This window comes from Diceros bicornis, chromosome 1 (assembly GCF_020826845.1).
Source record: "Diceros bicornis minor isolate mBicDic1 chromosome 1, mDicBic1.mat.cur, whole genome shotgun sequence".
Classification (NCBI taxonomy): domain Eukaryota; kingdom Metazoa; phylum Chordata; class Mammalia; order Perissodactyla; family Rhinocerotidae; genus Diceros; species Diceros bicornis.
The window spans coordinates 17,212,776-17,228,397 of record NC_080740.1 but is presented as its reverse complement, the minus strand read 5'-3'; the positions used below and the strand labels follow the sequence as shown (position 1 = coordinate 17,228,397).

At 37.1% G+C, this 15,622-nt stretch overlaps 1 protein-coding gene across 1 annotated transcript in view; it reads right to left on the bottom strand.

Moving 5' to 3' along the window:
• The window catches only part of ADGRV1 (adhesion G protein-coupled receptor V1), a 521,379-nt gene that overhangs the window by 324,531 nt on the left and 181,226 nt on the right, over positions 1-15,622 (bottom strand). The window contains exons 60-69 of the mRNA XM_058528960.1: positions 12,788-12,905; positions 10,817-10,940; positions 9,518-9,656; positions 9,142-9,327; positions 8,680-8,912; positions 6,420-6,568; positions 5,509-5,710; positions 4,771-4,990; positions 1,977-2,216; positions 430-579 (exon numbers count right to left, since the gene is read on the bottom strand). Of these exons, the coding sequence (XP_058384943.1) occupies positions 430-579; positions 1,977-2,216; positions 4,771-4,990; positions 5,509-5,710; positions 6,420-6,568; positions 8,680-8,912; positions 9,142-9,327; positions 9,518-9,656; positions 10,817-10,940; positions 12,788-12,905 (1,761 nt within the window). The remainder of the gene's footprint in view (positions 1-429; positions 580-1,976; positions 2,217-4,770; positions 4,991-5,508; positions 5,711-6,419; positions 6,569-8,679; positions 8,913-9,141; positions 9,328-9,517; positions 9,657-10,816; positions 10,941-12,787; positions 12,906-15,622) is intronic.

The window sequence follows — 15,622 nt, the reverse complement described above, 5'->3', positions numbered from 1 at the left end:
GTTCTATATCAATACACACACAAATGCAACCTTTTAAAAATCAGTTACTAAATGGAAAAATTATATTGAGAAATAAATCCCTGAAAAATATATTAAACATTTTACAAAAATCATTGAGAGACATAAGTAGGAAACGCTTCATGTTACAGCAAACAAGAAAATACAAAACAGTTGAGTCATACTCTTCATGATTAAGTGTGAGGAAGATCTTTTTAATCTAATTGTAACTGAATTTAGAGAGACGACTAGAGGTTGATGCTGGCTGGAGAGCCCAAGGGTGCTTAAATGAACCTTCTCAGCTTCTCCGAAAACTCACGTCACTTGAGTTTATCAAAACCTTTAACTAGAACACGCAGTTTCTCTGTTCTTCACAACCACATTTGTCCGGCAAATAGTTACTCTACTTAAAAATCAAATGAAAAATGATACCGTAATCTCTCCAGAAATGCCCTTGACTCTTTCGACAAAGAAAGTAATGGTCAGGGGCCCTTCCAGAGCCGATGGCTCCAAATAGGTCTTTTCAGATAAAGACTCAGGAGCAAATTGAACAACTCCATTTGGATCACCAAACTTTTGTATCTAAAAATAGAAACAGAGAGGAGAATGAAAAACATATATAACAACTATCACTGAAATTATAGTATCTAACATATCAATACACAAATAAGCTGAAGAAATGAAAGAAACATAGAAATAATACTTGAATATAATCTACCTAGCTACTGATTTTTAAACACCTAAAACCTTCTTTACTATGCTGACTGTTTTCTAAAACAAGTAGGTTCATATTCCCCAAGGATAACGGGAATAAGTGTCCAGAAAACTACAATTTGTAGAATCTCAAAAGAACAGTCCTCTGATGCCTGAATTTAGCCTTACTTGCCTCATGTTCGCTTCATTTACCCAGTTAATTTTAGCTAACTTCTTTCTACTGATTGTGATACAATGTGGAGAGAGGCCAAAGGCCCCATGATGGTTAATTTTATGTGTCAACTTGGCGAGGCTACAGTGCTCAATTGTTTGGTCAAACACTAGTCTGGAGGTTGCTATGAAGGTATTTTGTAGATGTGATTAATATTTGCAATTAGCTAACTTTAAGTAAAAGAGATTACCCTTGATATTGTGGGTAGGCCTCGTCCCATCAATTGAAGGCCTTAAGAGCAAAAAAGGAGGTTTCCCAGAGAAAAAAGAATCCTGCCTCAAGACTGCAAATTAGGAATCCTGCTTGAGTTTCCAGCCTGCTGGTCTGCCCACAAAATTCAGACTCAAGACAGCAACTTCAATTCTTTCCTGAGTCTCCTGCCTGCCAGCCTGCTTGATGAATTTAGATTTGTCAGCCCCCACAATCATATGAGCCAATTACTTAAAATCAATCTCTCTCTCTCTCTCTGTTTCTCTGGAGAAATCTGACTGCTACACACCCCAAACAGGTGTATTTTCCAAACTTAAAAAGAAGTGCACCCCTCTGCACTGTTTTCAGTAGTCTTGGTCCCCAGTACTTTCTGCCCCTGATGGACTGGGTGGTTCATATCAAATATGCAGAATTAAGATCTGATCCAATACATCACTGTGATAACTGAACAAGTACCATTCTTCCTTCTAACAATCTAACTTGTTACTAGTTAATAACTTTTATGTACTTTGATGGCAAAGATAACCAACGTTTTGGTTGATACAACACATACCTCTTCTCTAAAAGTGCCAAATATTCTAAAAACACCAAATTTTCTCAGAGTGCAAAATAAGTATTTATCACTATATTAAAGCCTTGTTTAAAAAAAAATTAGCAATAATCAGGGTATATAATAAATTAATCTAACAAGCAGCAAGTCTGACTCATAGGAATTATTATGACTTCATTTGGTTTTATAACTTTTAATTCATCATAAGCCCATAGAGTTTCAACAAATGTACATGTATTTTCTAATAAATCCTTTGAACCCAAAATTTTGTGGGAAAAATAAAGTCAGACTTACTGTTAATGTAATATCTTGAGCTCTGGAATCTAATTTAGCTTCTCCTTTCATAAGTTTAAGTTTAATAATGAAAGTCTTTTCAACTTCAATTTCTTCATGAGGGTAGATGGTCAGATGTATGGTTCTCACTCCACCTTCTCCCTCTCCAAAATAGAAGGACCCATTCACTGGGTCTGCAATGTCTCTGTTCTGCGGTGGTAAGGCTTCCTGAGAATTGGGTCCTATGATCTCCCAGTTCACCTGCAAGGTGTTTGTTTTTTAATAGAGATTATCAGTTTTAAACAAAGAATTACTTTGCAGGCTATGTAATATTAGGAAAAAAAATATACATATGTATTAAAATTGTTCTAGAATTGCTCCAGCAAATTCCTATGTTATCAACTCATGTTTTTTAAAATAATGATATTTGCAAATATAAACTGAAGACCCACAGAATACCAGTTTTCATGGATAACAATGCCTAACATTAAGAAAAGAGAAATCTGAATACCTGGTCATTTGTCATCACCACAAGATACGAAGAATATAAAAGTACATATGTAAAAATATATATATGTTATATATATGTATATATTTATATTTAAATATATAGATATTTAAATATATATGTGTGTTATATACATATTAAATATATATTTAAATATATACATATTTAAATATAAATATAAACAAATATAAATATAAAAGATTTTTAAATATATGAGTAGAACACTGTCTTGCTGTGTGTACAGGTTCTGTCAACCAAAACCCATTTGCAGGCCTGGCCCCATGGCCGAGTGGTTCAAGTTCTGCGTGCTCCACTTTGGCGGCCTGGGTTCACAGGTTTGGATCCCGGCTGTGGACCTACTCCACTCACCAGCCACACTGTGGCGGTGTCCCACATACAAAAAAGAGAGTAAGATTGGCACAGATGTTAACTCAAGGCGAATCTTCCTCAGCAAAAAAAACCAAACAAACAAAAAAAGACCTATTTGAGTAAGACAATAAAACTATGTGAAAAGTCTGCTGGGTGTGCAACCTCTTTTAAATATACTTAAAATAAATTCCTAGTATAAAATGAACAGAAAATTTCATAAATAGTTATAAGAAATAAAATTTTTATGTTATAATAAATGCCTTTTTTCAAGTTTCTATAATTTCTAATTGTATACTTTTCATATCCGTGAAGAAATAAAACTGGGCACTTCTCTTTGCTTCCTTTATCTTTCCTCAGCACTGGACACAGCTGAACACCTCCTTTTCCTTGAAACACTGTGCCCTGTCTTCCTTGGCTTACGTGATAACTTACATGAAGCATACTTTCCCAGCTTTCCTCTCTCCTTACTTCTCAATCTTCTTTGCTGGCTCTGCCTCCTCAGATCCCTAAACACTGGGAGCCCGAGGCTTGGTTCTGTATCCTTCACATCTCTATCTATATTCCTTAGGCCCCACAGTTTCAAACCGTGTCAATACCTTCTGAATCTGTGTCTGCAGCCCCGACCCTCCCGACAACCCACACTCGCACAGCCCCCTTCCTACCTGACCCCTCCACTGGACGTCAGGCAATTAACACCGCCAAAACAGAACTCCTGATTTTCCCCCAAGCTTCTGCATCTCAGGGAACAGCACTACAATTTAACCAGCTGCTCAAACTAAAATTCTAGCTATTATCCTCGATTCCTCTCTTTCTCTCGGCCCCTGCTAGTGCCATGAGTTTCTCCTCCAAAACATACTCAGTGTCTATTCACTTCCGGCCACCTCCATCTCCACCCTTGTCTAAGCTGTGCATTTTCCCCACGGCAGTCATAAGTGAGCTGCTTAAAATGACAACCCAGTGACACTGACATCATTCCCCTGCTTAAAACTCTCCACTGGCATCATATTTGCACTTAGCATAAAATCTTTAACCTGTTTTAGGAGGTTCTCTGTGAACAAACACCTACTGACCCCTCTAATCTATCTTGTGCTGTTCCCGCCACACCTCCAGGCCCCACCACACGGACCGCCCCACACCTCAAACATGCCAGGCTCGCAGATCTGCCCAAATGCTCATCCCTCTAACACTTACATGGCCACCTCTTCCTCCTCATCCAGCTTTCAGCTTAAATATCACACCCTCACCATCCAATCAAGAGTAGCCAGCAGGTCACTCACGATTGAGTCTCTTGATTTTATATTTCTGCAGGGTAATGTTTTCTTTTTATTCTTTTGTTTATTGTCCTGAAAACTCGATGAGAACGGAGACAAGGTCTGTCTTGTTCACCAGTGTGTTCTCAGTGCCCAGAACAGGGTCTGGCACACGGAAAGCTTTCAACAAATACTTGTTGAGTTAGAGCAGTTTACCAGGATCCTTCATTTAATTTCTAACTTGCTCTCAAGAGTTCCCTGAGGACAGCTGTATGCCTCATATATTTTTATGTACTTCCTAGGACCTGGAAGCTACTTTACACTTACTAGGTAATTAATAAATATTATTGATTGTGAATAAATAAATGAATATATTTGAGGAATAAGAAAATCCAACACCAAACTCAATCTAGCAACAATTTTTTTTTAAAATCATAGGAAAGGGGCCGGCCCCGTGGCTTAGCGGTTAAGTGTGCGCGCACCGCTGCTGGCGGCCCGGGTTTGGATCCTGGGCGAGCACCAACGCACCGCTTCTCCAGCCATGCTGAGGCCGCGTCCCACATACAGCAACTAGAAGGATGTGCAGCTATGACATACAACTGTCTACTGGGGCTTTGGGGGGAAAATAAATAAATACATAAAATCTAAAAAATAAAATAAAATAAAATCATAGGAAGAATAACTCTACCTGAATCTCTCCCAAGAGTCCTCCAGTCCGCTCCAGCACCAAGGATAAAATCATTGTGGAATTGGGATTAGGAACAGAAATTTTGCTTTGATTGAGAAATCTTACAACGCCAAAGGGAGAGTCACTCTTGTCTATCATGACTCTGCTCACTAGGTGGCGCCCAAGGACCGCTCCACCAGTAGCTCCAACCAGCAGAATTTCAATGGGCTCTGCAAATTCACTGCATAGCAAGAAGGAGCAATTCTGTGAATCTAAACAATATTAAAATGCTTCTAAAATCCAAATAACTAGTCATTTTCCAAATTGGTCATACATATTCAAGGCACAGTAGTCACGCATCAAGTGGAAAGACGAGGGTACTTAGCTAAAATCATGAATGATCAACTTCAATATTATACAATCTGGGATAGTTATTAGACTTTCCTCCCCTCTTTTTAGTTGCGTAATGCATTGAAGAAGTTAAGGGCAGGATGTTTCCAGATTCTGATTAGACTTTTCAAATCTAAAGGAACAAAAATTATTTCCTCTATTTGAAAAAAGTGACATATACAATCCACAGTGGTCTCCCAATCCCTTCTTCCCTATCCCAGCACCCCTAAAGTTTCTCTCTTGTTTCTCAGTGGGCACTTGTATAATCTAAAATTCTATCATCAGTGCAAAGTATAGGTAAGAAGTGGAGCACAGTATTCATGCTTTATGTATGCCCATATTATTTCCGACATCACTAAATAGTATTACCTTTCATTGTCATCAATGATGGAGATATTTATAAAACTTAAGCTCTGCCCATGCTGAAAGGTGACTGAACTGCCATGCAGTATGTAATCGACACCTCCAGGAACCGCAGAGGCGCTCTGAGAGATGAAATCAGCTGTCACACGGCCGTAAGTCCCGTGCAGCCTCACCACTGGGATTGCAATCATCCCGACATCTTCCTCCACTGTAAGGGGAATCTGGAATTAACTGGTACGCCAGACAAAGCAACTAACTTTAATTAAATTGGCAATTAAATATAATGGTACAATGCAAGCACTCAATTTTTCCATAGTTCCTTTACCACTCCAAAAAAATGATTAGTGAAAATTTCATGACTTATTTTTTTAGGAGTATAGTTTGTCACAAGTTGAAAGTTATAGTCACCAGTATAAGTTAGAATTTAAATAACCTATCATAATCATTAGCATAGGCATTCTTCCTCTATATGCCACATACAAATAAATGACCCTTTATTAGAAAGAGAATATTCACTGATTTCTCATCATAAAGGAAATTAAGTACTGCATAAATTAGAAAGATACTCATAAAAATGTTTGAAATATAAACAATTTCAATAATCCTAAGGTTAAACATAATTTTTCTAAGTTCTGTCATTCCTAACTATTCAGCTTTGACATACACAAGTAAGGTTCAAGACTGCCCAAAGGTAACTCAAAATATATTTTTAAAATAAATATATAAATATATATAAAGGCATATACAAATACACATAAAGGTGTATATGTATGTGTGTATATACACACACAAGTGCGCACACACACACACACCAAACCAAGAAAATGTATGTATGGGAATTTGAACTGACGTCACGCTCAGGTACTCTGTAATTCAGAAAGTGGTGGTAAATTGATAAGTAATGTTACTGAACCTACCTTCGAAGGCAGTATACCTTGGGTCAAATTCAATGATGCCCTCTGCGTTATCATTTTTCATTATTATGATTTGGACAATGGAGATGTTTCCTATTTCAGGAGGCTGATCTACCTGAAGTCCATTTTCTTGGATGGTAAAATCATACCCTCTTGCAAAGTCATAAAAAATAAAATAAAATCAGTACATAATTGCTTAGCATGAATTGAAGAGTCCTCTTAGCTCCTATAACTTAGTCCTATTAAGCATTTTAATCTTTTTAAAGATCTCTAACACTAAAATACGCCTTTTTTCCTTCTAAAATGATGTTTGAAACAGATTTCTGTGTTGCTCCCAATTATCACTGCCTGCATGAAACCAAAGCTAATGTAAAGTTATTAAACTTAGGCAATGGGAAGATAATAAAACTATTAGGAAATCGGGAAGTTGTAAAAGGAACCTCTGGGGCTAGGAATGCACAGCTGAGCCATGCTACAGTCATGGAATGAACAAGGGGATGTACATTAAACTGTCGCCACTCAAAGATGGAAACCAGCTGGGCCAGAGACTCACAGTGCTCGGGTGAGAGGGTTACTTTAAAGAAATAATGAACAATGTGCCACTAAAGAAATTTCAAGCTAAACCTTCAAGATTCAAGAAAATATTTTAATATCTGTGGAAACCAATTACAATCAACGCCTCTATTCTTTAATGTAGATGATAGTTTACTTGTCTAATGACATATTTATGCAAAGGAAGTTTCCTTTTTTTTTAGATTGATATTATTCCCATAAAAAAAATTTTGACTTCCAGAGTTTTATATCACTTTAATTCCTGAAGCTAAAAACTGGCACTCAACCATTTTAGTCCTTCCTGCAATTCCCAAATTCTATTTACCTGGTATTTTTACCCTACCAAGTTTCAAAAAGTTGAAAGCTGGTTAATAAGATCACGTGTAAGGTGAAATTAGAAAACTAAGGATTAAAACATTAAATGAGAAGAGGAATTTTTATCAGCAGTTTGAGATGGGTTGTAGATAAGCTGATGACCACAACTGAATACCAGAGCAGTCAATTTTCTAGCAACTAGGCAAAATGGGTTTATACTATTTTCCTTTTCAGATCAAAAGAAGCCTAGAAATTTATCTGGAAGGCAAAACTTATTTCTCCGGAATTAAACTTAAGTAGGAACTGCTTTTTTGAAGGGTAGGAGAGAGGGCAAATGCTTCAATTACACAGATATGTTCTCACATTTAATGAGTTACTTTTACCAAATTTCACCTATTTAATTAAAATAGTGACCGGTTCAGATTTTAACACATTTACTATAAGTACAAATTCATTCCCATAGCCAGACACAGAATCATTTCTGGGAAATTGAAGATTTGAAGTGTATACGAGCCCACAGTATTTTTTTTCAGGTGGAATGATATACACTCTACCTAAGTCACTCAGTGAAATGTTTTAGTTAAAAAAAGCTTTTAAAGCATGGCATTTATATAACAAATGCAAAAACATTTTCACGACAAGAAAAATCCCTTAGGACTTGTATAAATGCAAACATGATTCTAGTTGAAGGTTTGGCAAAAGCTGGGAATGCAGAGGTGCTCCTAGGTCTACCCCACCTGTGCGCACCTCAGTGTGCCAAAGGCGCTTTCTGGCCTTGTTAACCAAGTCTGATCCCGCTAAATCAGAGATGAGAGGGCCTCAATATGGTTAATTCTGGATCTTCAGTGAAAACACGGTGCACATTAATGGCTGACTATCTTCGACTCAAATTTCTTCCCCACATTAGAACTGCTATCCGGCAAGCATCTACCTCATTCACCCACAGAGAGGACAAGACAGCCTTTAGAGATACCAAAGAAAGACATCTCTCACCCCAGCCCTTTCACTGGTATGGAGATACAGATGGGGGAAGCAAATTCAACCACCCCAGCTGACTTTTGACCTAGAGAACAATTACTCTATTTCCTCCCCGAATTACTACAAGCCCACATCATGTTTAATTCTCTGGCTGCCCAGAGAGAATTCACACAACAGAAAGACATACTTTCTACTTTCAAGAAAAAGAAAATTATAGCTTGGAACACTGCATAATTAACAGTTAGTCTTTGTCATAAATTTCTCTACCATGCCTTGTTCTAATGTCACATAAATCTGAGAAAAGGGCAGGGAAAGAAGAGTTTTACAGTTCAGTATTAATCCCCACACAACACGGCCTTTACTCTTTCTCTCTCTCTCTTTCTGTTTCTCAATTTTCCTAATTTTTTTTTTACTTTACCTTCCCAGAAGTTCCACCTTGGTAATCACGAGAGAAAATTCCTCAGGGCCTTCAGGAAGGCCATCATCAAGTATCTCAACATGCACGCTTTTCGCCACCTCCCTGGCTTCAAAGAGGAGCTCCCCGGAGGCAGGGATGAAGTCCAGGCCCGCCTCGGCTGTCCCGCTCATCGTCTCATACCACAGTCTCACGGGGCCGGAGGATCCGCCAGAGCGAAGGACGGTGACGTTAACCTACACAAGAAGCAGCATTTATTTGATTTGGATGATTAATCTACCAGATTCTATTTACCAGGCTTATGTTGAAATTCTATATAAACTTATAAAAGTATATAAATGGTAAGTGCAAGTGAATTGGTTTGTGAAAACTTCGGAATATGACCAAGGAAACACATTTTAAAGATCACTCACAATATAAAAAACAAAAATGATATTTAAGATTTCAAAGCACTTCACACGCTACCCTTTGTGCTGCTTCTGGCACTCGAAGCTGCTCATGTGAGAAGGCGAATCGGCCATAGGGAGAGTCACTGGCCACCAGGGTGACGTTGGCGGTGCGGCTGGACTTGCTCAGTCTTCCGCCCTCACTGACTCCAGTGAGCTGAAACTCATAAAAACGCTTTTCCTCAGGAACGTCATCATTCAAAGCCTGGAGGGGAACAAAAAGAGCCTTTAGCAGCAGAATTTGTAACATTTAAAGAAAAATATCTATCATGCAAGCAACAATAACGAACTGTGGGATGTTAACTCCCACCATGCCACCCCCCAACCACACACACACACACACACACACACACACACAGAGTGACATGCACAACAGAAAGCAGGAACACTGATACCTGTATCACTACAATTGCCGCAGACTGTCCATCTCGCATTGTCAGTTTTCCCGATGTTTCAGCAAATTTCCCCACAGAAGGAGGGAATATCCTCCAGTACACTGTGACCTCGCCCAGAATCACTGGGCCACGAATGAGGCTACACAATACATAAGCATATATTCAATAAATTTTTATCAAAAGAACTTTCCCTAAATATTTGCTGTGTCTTTCAGCAATAAACAATTTTCACTTATTTCAAGAACATCATGCATTTAAATAATCTTATCTATAAACTCCTAAACAAAAGAAAAGTCTTAAAAGTCCAAGATAGTAACACGCAAAGTACTGAGCTTGTGTAAATCTGCTTGACAAGAATACTGACAAAAGCTGAACACTCAAAGTGGAAGGTTTAAAGGAATAAAAAAAAGTACATATAGACTTTTCACTTAATACACAAGGTACAAGGTATGAATAGCCTAACAAACTTCTCTAAAGAACAGTAAACACTTCACACATGCAATGCTAACGGAAAAACTACCAAAAAGATAAAATTTTATCTCAAATTCAGCTACTTCATTGACAGCGGCTGTCCCATTCCTCATGAGAAAATATGTAGTAAACAAAGTTGCCTATGAGCATACTACTTGAGTTATATAACAGACCCTAATTTTAGAACACTTAGAATCATAAAATATTTTATCCAGATGATTTTCTAAGGAATGACTTTGTCGCAGAGACACACAAGCTAACAGAGATGACATAACTCTCTTATTTTACATGGTTAGTGACATAACAGGGCCAAAAGCACAGATCTCCTGAGGTCAACTCAACGTGCTTTCCTTGGCACGAGTTGTGAAAATCACCCAAGAAACAGTCAGAAACCTCGTCATGATCTAACTTGCAGATAGCTCAGGATATGTCTTCCATTTCTACCAAAAGTTTCTTCTACTATCCAGAGGATGTTACCAATATATAAAATGACAATGCTTGGGCCGGCCCCGTGGCTTAGCGGTTAAGTGCGTGCGCTCCAATGCTGGCGACCCGGGTTCGGATCCCGGGCGCGCACCGACGCACCGCTTCTCCGGCCATGCTGAGGCCGCATCCCACATACAGCAACTAGAAGGATGTGCAACTATGACATACAACTATCTACTGGGGCTTTGGGGGAAAAATAAATAAATAAAAATTAAAAAAAAAAAAATGACAATGCTTGAAGAATATGTATTGAGAAAAATGATTTAAGGCATAAAAACACTAATTATTTAAATAAAACTTCAAAACCCTCATCCAGGCAAAGAAAAATCACGAAGCCCTTACCTGATGATAGCAGTACCATTGTATTTTGCTGCGGGTTCCCCTATGAGGACGTGCCTAGATGATGGAGCTATCCCAACTTCTCCCGACGCTCCCTTATCTCCCTGAATGATTATGGATGCGCTACCTACATTGAAGATGATATATATATACAACTTATGTAGCAAACACACGTATCATCTAGTATATGCCTGGAAATATTCTCAAAGGTTCACATATATTAATCTTACAAGTTAATCCTCCTCACAGTCATATAAGTTAGGTACTAACATTATCCTCATTTTATCAATGAAGACGTTTAAACACGCTGAGGCCGCATCCCCTTGAAGACAAGGGGGCAAATAACTTGCCCAAGGTCACATTTTAATGAAAGAGCAGGAGAAAGTGGGCAATAATTCCACTCTCACTCCATGATAAGCAAGTACTCCTCTACCATTTGTATTAATTCACTTCTACAGTAACCACTTCGCAGCTCACTACAATTGGCCATATGGCTACATCTATGTGGCAAAAGTAAGAATTCTTGTAGGCACTTTTTTATTTTTAATTTTATGACTCTACTATTTGCCTATAAGCATTTATGAAAATGTGTCAAATATTCCTACTAAAATGGAAATTAAAACAATATCAAGTAATTTGAGTATTCTTATTATAATTTAGCAGTAACTTGAAGAAAAATGTTTCCAAAAGCAGACATTAAGATTTCATGAAAAAAAAGAACTGGATTACTGTACTTTCACTTTATTTGGTAATAGATTAATGGAACCAAGAGTGGTTTGTCACGTGCAAGTATGTCACAATTAGAAATATATTATGAATTTTTTTATATTGATGAACAACTTATCATGATCCACTGGTATATTCTTGTTCTTGTGTCTAGTTAGTCTATATACATCAGCCCTGACATATATTCTAACATGATATAGATAACTAAGCTAACTTAAGCCTTCTGGAAGAATATAGTGCAATGATATGATTCCCTCACAGGCTTGTTGGAAAGTACTCTAGACAAAAATGTAGAAAGAATAACCACTCTAGGTACATAAAAGTGATACTCTCTACAATTTTGAGAATTTCCCTGGCCACAGAATTTGGCCACAGATCCACAGGATGAAGTTACTGGTGGCAAAAAAAGGCATATAACAGTAACTAAGTTTTCATACCAAAGTTTCTGGGCCATTTTCTATGGTTGTGATTGTTTGTACCACAATGAAACCTAAACTAGAATCATTAATCCTTTCTCTCCATATGGACCATAGGCAAATGAGAATTATGATGCCTGTTTCTGAAATGTCAAAATATCTAAGTAATTCCTTTCAGATGAAAATAGGCATAGATAGGCTGAAATAGGCATAATAATATACTAAGTTTTAAAATAACATTTTATTACAAAAGTAATATGTGATCATTGTAAATATGTGTAGAAAATATGGGTAATCAGAAATCACTATCAACATTTCAAGTAAATAACTCCAAACATATTTATGACATGCATATGACAAAAATAGGATTACATTGAATATGTTATTATGAAGCCTGCTTTATTAACATAACAATTATCTATGTAATTAAGGGTTCTTAATTTTAATATAATTAAGGCTTTTTCTGCCACATCCTTTTGAACAGTTGCATAGTATTCTGTTATACTGAACCAGTCTCCTACTGTTGGATCCTTTAGGAAGCTTCCATATTTTATTTTATAAACATTGCTAAAATAAACACCTTTATTTTTAAAAAACCACACAGCTAAGTTGTAGGAAATCTTTGACATATAACCTTACCAACATTGAGTAGTATAATTTTACTTTTAAAAATTCTTTAGCTGTAATATAGGTGGGAAATGACATCTTTATGTTTTAGCAAACATTTTAGGAATTATAAAACCTAATATTATTTATCTTTGTAACTTGATTATTTGATTACATTTTTCTGAGAATGTACTTTTTAATTTCCAAAAATGTGAACTTCTCTTACCTTTCACTGGAGATATTTCTACCTCATCAATTGATAGCAGCTGAATGGTGAAACGCTTGTCCTCCTCCAACACGATGTCTTGAAGTGTGTGCAATACGATGGTCTTCCGGGACTCAGTCTACATCAAATGAGAGGAATAATAAATGTTCCAGATTGACCAATGCCAAATTTTGAATGTTCTCATTAGCAGAATAATGTTTGTGTCCATAAGCATTTTTTAAAGTGTCCTTTTTGTCCCCTAGAATTATGGGTTGCTTCTAGAGAGAATTACTATATAAAAAATAGCTCTGACCATAAATCCCATTTAGATTCTTAATAGGAAGAAGGGAGGGGAATTTAACACAACCTCTAAATTTATTGAAAATTTGCGACCATTGAAAATTCAGTCTCTTAAAGAGAGCTAAACAGTCACAGCCTGATGTAAACAGACCAAGGTCACAGGTTTAACATTTAAAGAGGTTATCTTTCTACTCGCTATTCGACCCTTTGCCTCTACCCATTCCTGCTTCCTTCCCATTCCTTGCACAGCTGCTGATCTCGAGAGCGCTCTCTATTATTCCTTCCCTCCCTTGTCTTACACTTAGCTCAGTATTTTCTTGGAACATTTATTGTTCCCAGTGTAGGCTGGAAGAGAAGGAATAGAGAAAAGCAAATATACAGAGGACAACTAGATCAATACTGAGACATAACCATGACAGACACCATTTTTCTCTTTACCTTCCCTCTGTATGCTGATAAAACAACTCCAATGCGTCCTATGCATCACTGATTAATTTTCTGCAGTTTGAATTCTGCTCTTTGTAGCTTCTTATGTACATCTTAGTTTTGCAATTGTATCTTTTGTTTGATATTTCTAATATTAAAAAGCATTATTTTATCTCTTCACTCAAGCTGTTCTCTCTTCATATTTCTTATTTCTATGTTACAATATCTGTACTGAAAAATTTTATGAGAGCTTCTAGAAAATGTATACTTCCTGCCTCTGACCTTATTAAATGTACTCACGGAAAATCTATAATTTCTGGGATGCAATGAATCACTCCTATCCTTTTTACTCTCTGTGTATTGTGAATTAGAGGCTCTGGATTGTGAGTCTTAGCTACAAAACCATTCGTGAATGGAGATATGTGTATGTCAGAGCTGCGTATACAAGAACAATGAAGCTGTTATGCAGTTGTACACGAAACACACCAGGTTGGTGACCAAAGAACTAGGTGGAGAGGGTCATATCTAGAGTGATCTACAAACTTATCCCCCTGACGCAGTACTCTGAAAAAGGATGGCCTATCCCTTGGGGGAAAAGATCAGACTATCTGCCATTTTGGTATGAATGTCCTGATTAAAACCAGAAAATCTTTCCAATCATCTGGGAAGTGGACCTAGCAATTACAATGTGGTAACTGGGAAATTATGGCTCCTTATTACTAAGGAACATACATAAATTTATATAAATTACAGAGGAATTTCTAAATAATTCTCATGTCAGATGAGATGTTTTCAGGTCATGGCTAAGGCATGCAACCTACACGCTTCTTGAACCATCACTTATCAGAATCTGAGCAATGAGCAGATGAAATATCTGCGACATCTGGCTTGAGATCATTAATGCCATTAGAGTAACCACCATCTCAAGAATGGTGGCAGAATGTCTAAGTGGCCAAATATTCATTTATTCTAAGTGAATAAATTGCCAGAGAGCATCGCTGATTAATTTCTTAATCATCTAACAGAAGACTGAAAGAAAAAGAAAGTATTTGCTTCTTGTGTTGTTTGGTGTTGAAAGCTCTGAAGAAAGGTCGAGAGAATCCAAAAAAAAAAAAAAAAAAAAAAGACACAGATCATGTAGTATTGGGATTACCTGACCTTTAAATGTTTGGTCAAATTCGTTTGGAAAACCACCTGGGGAGCTTCTACGCTCTTATTTAATTTTTTTTCCTATTTAATTTGTGGAAATTCATCTGCTTAGACTTTCTATATCTACTATATATCTAGTAGAGCCAATTTCATAGAGGTGTTTAAATTTATTTGCCTAGATTTGCACAAAGTATTCTCTTAAAATTTTCAATATTTTCTGTTGATGGTTCTTTCTTTCTTGTCAATTTTTATTTTGTGAGGCTATTTTTTGTTGTTTTTTTTTAACTTATTCTTCAGTCCTACTGTTTGTTCTGGTTTGTAATTTCCTTCAGCCTTCATCTTTATTAATTTAGGAAAGATTTATACAAACATGAAAGCAAAAACCATAAAAAGATTGATAAATATGGTCTCTCCATCTTCTTCTCTTTGGTCTATTTATCTATCCCAGAGCCAATGTCACCCTATATTATTTACCTTAGCTACATATTGTCTTAAATTTGGTTAGCAAGGCCACCCCCCATGTTCTTTAAGAGTTTCTGACTGTTCCTGGTCTTTAGCATTTCCATATATATTTTAGAATCAGCTTGCCAATTCCCCTCCACCTCCCCATCCCTCCTTCCAGAAAAAGAGTCGAGAGTTTGATTACTAAATACTAATTGGCTCTGATTAGATTGGATTCACAGTGAAACTCGGTGCTCAGATTAATTAGGCCCTATATGCTGCTTCCCCCAGCTTCTTTTGGTTATTAAACCTGACCAAGGAGAAGGAAGCTGAGAGGACACAGGAAACCAGCAAAGTCACATCCTGGGAAAGCTGGTTGATACTCCAGCCAAGGTCCTTTATTAATAAAAGGAAGACCTTTATTTCTTTATGAGACATAAAGAAATACAACACTTACAACTGCTTTACAAGATTTTGGAAAGAGTAGTCAACCCCAGGAGTCATAAAAACCAACTGCTTGAGCAAAGAGATCTTAGTCTT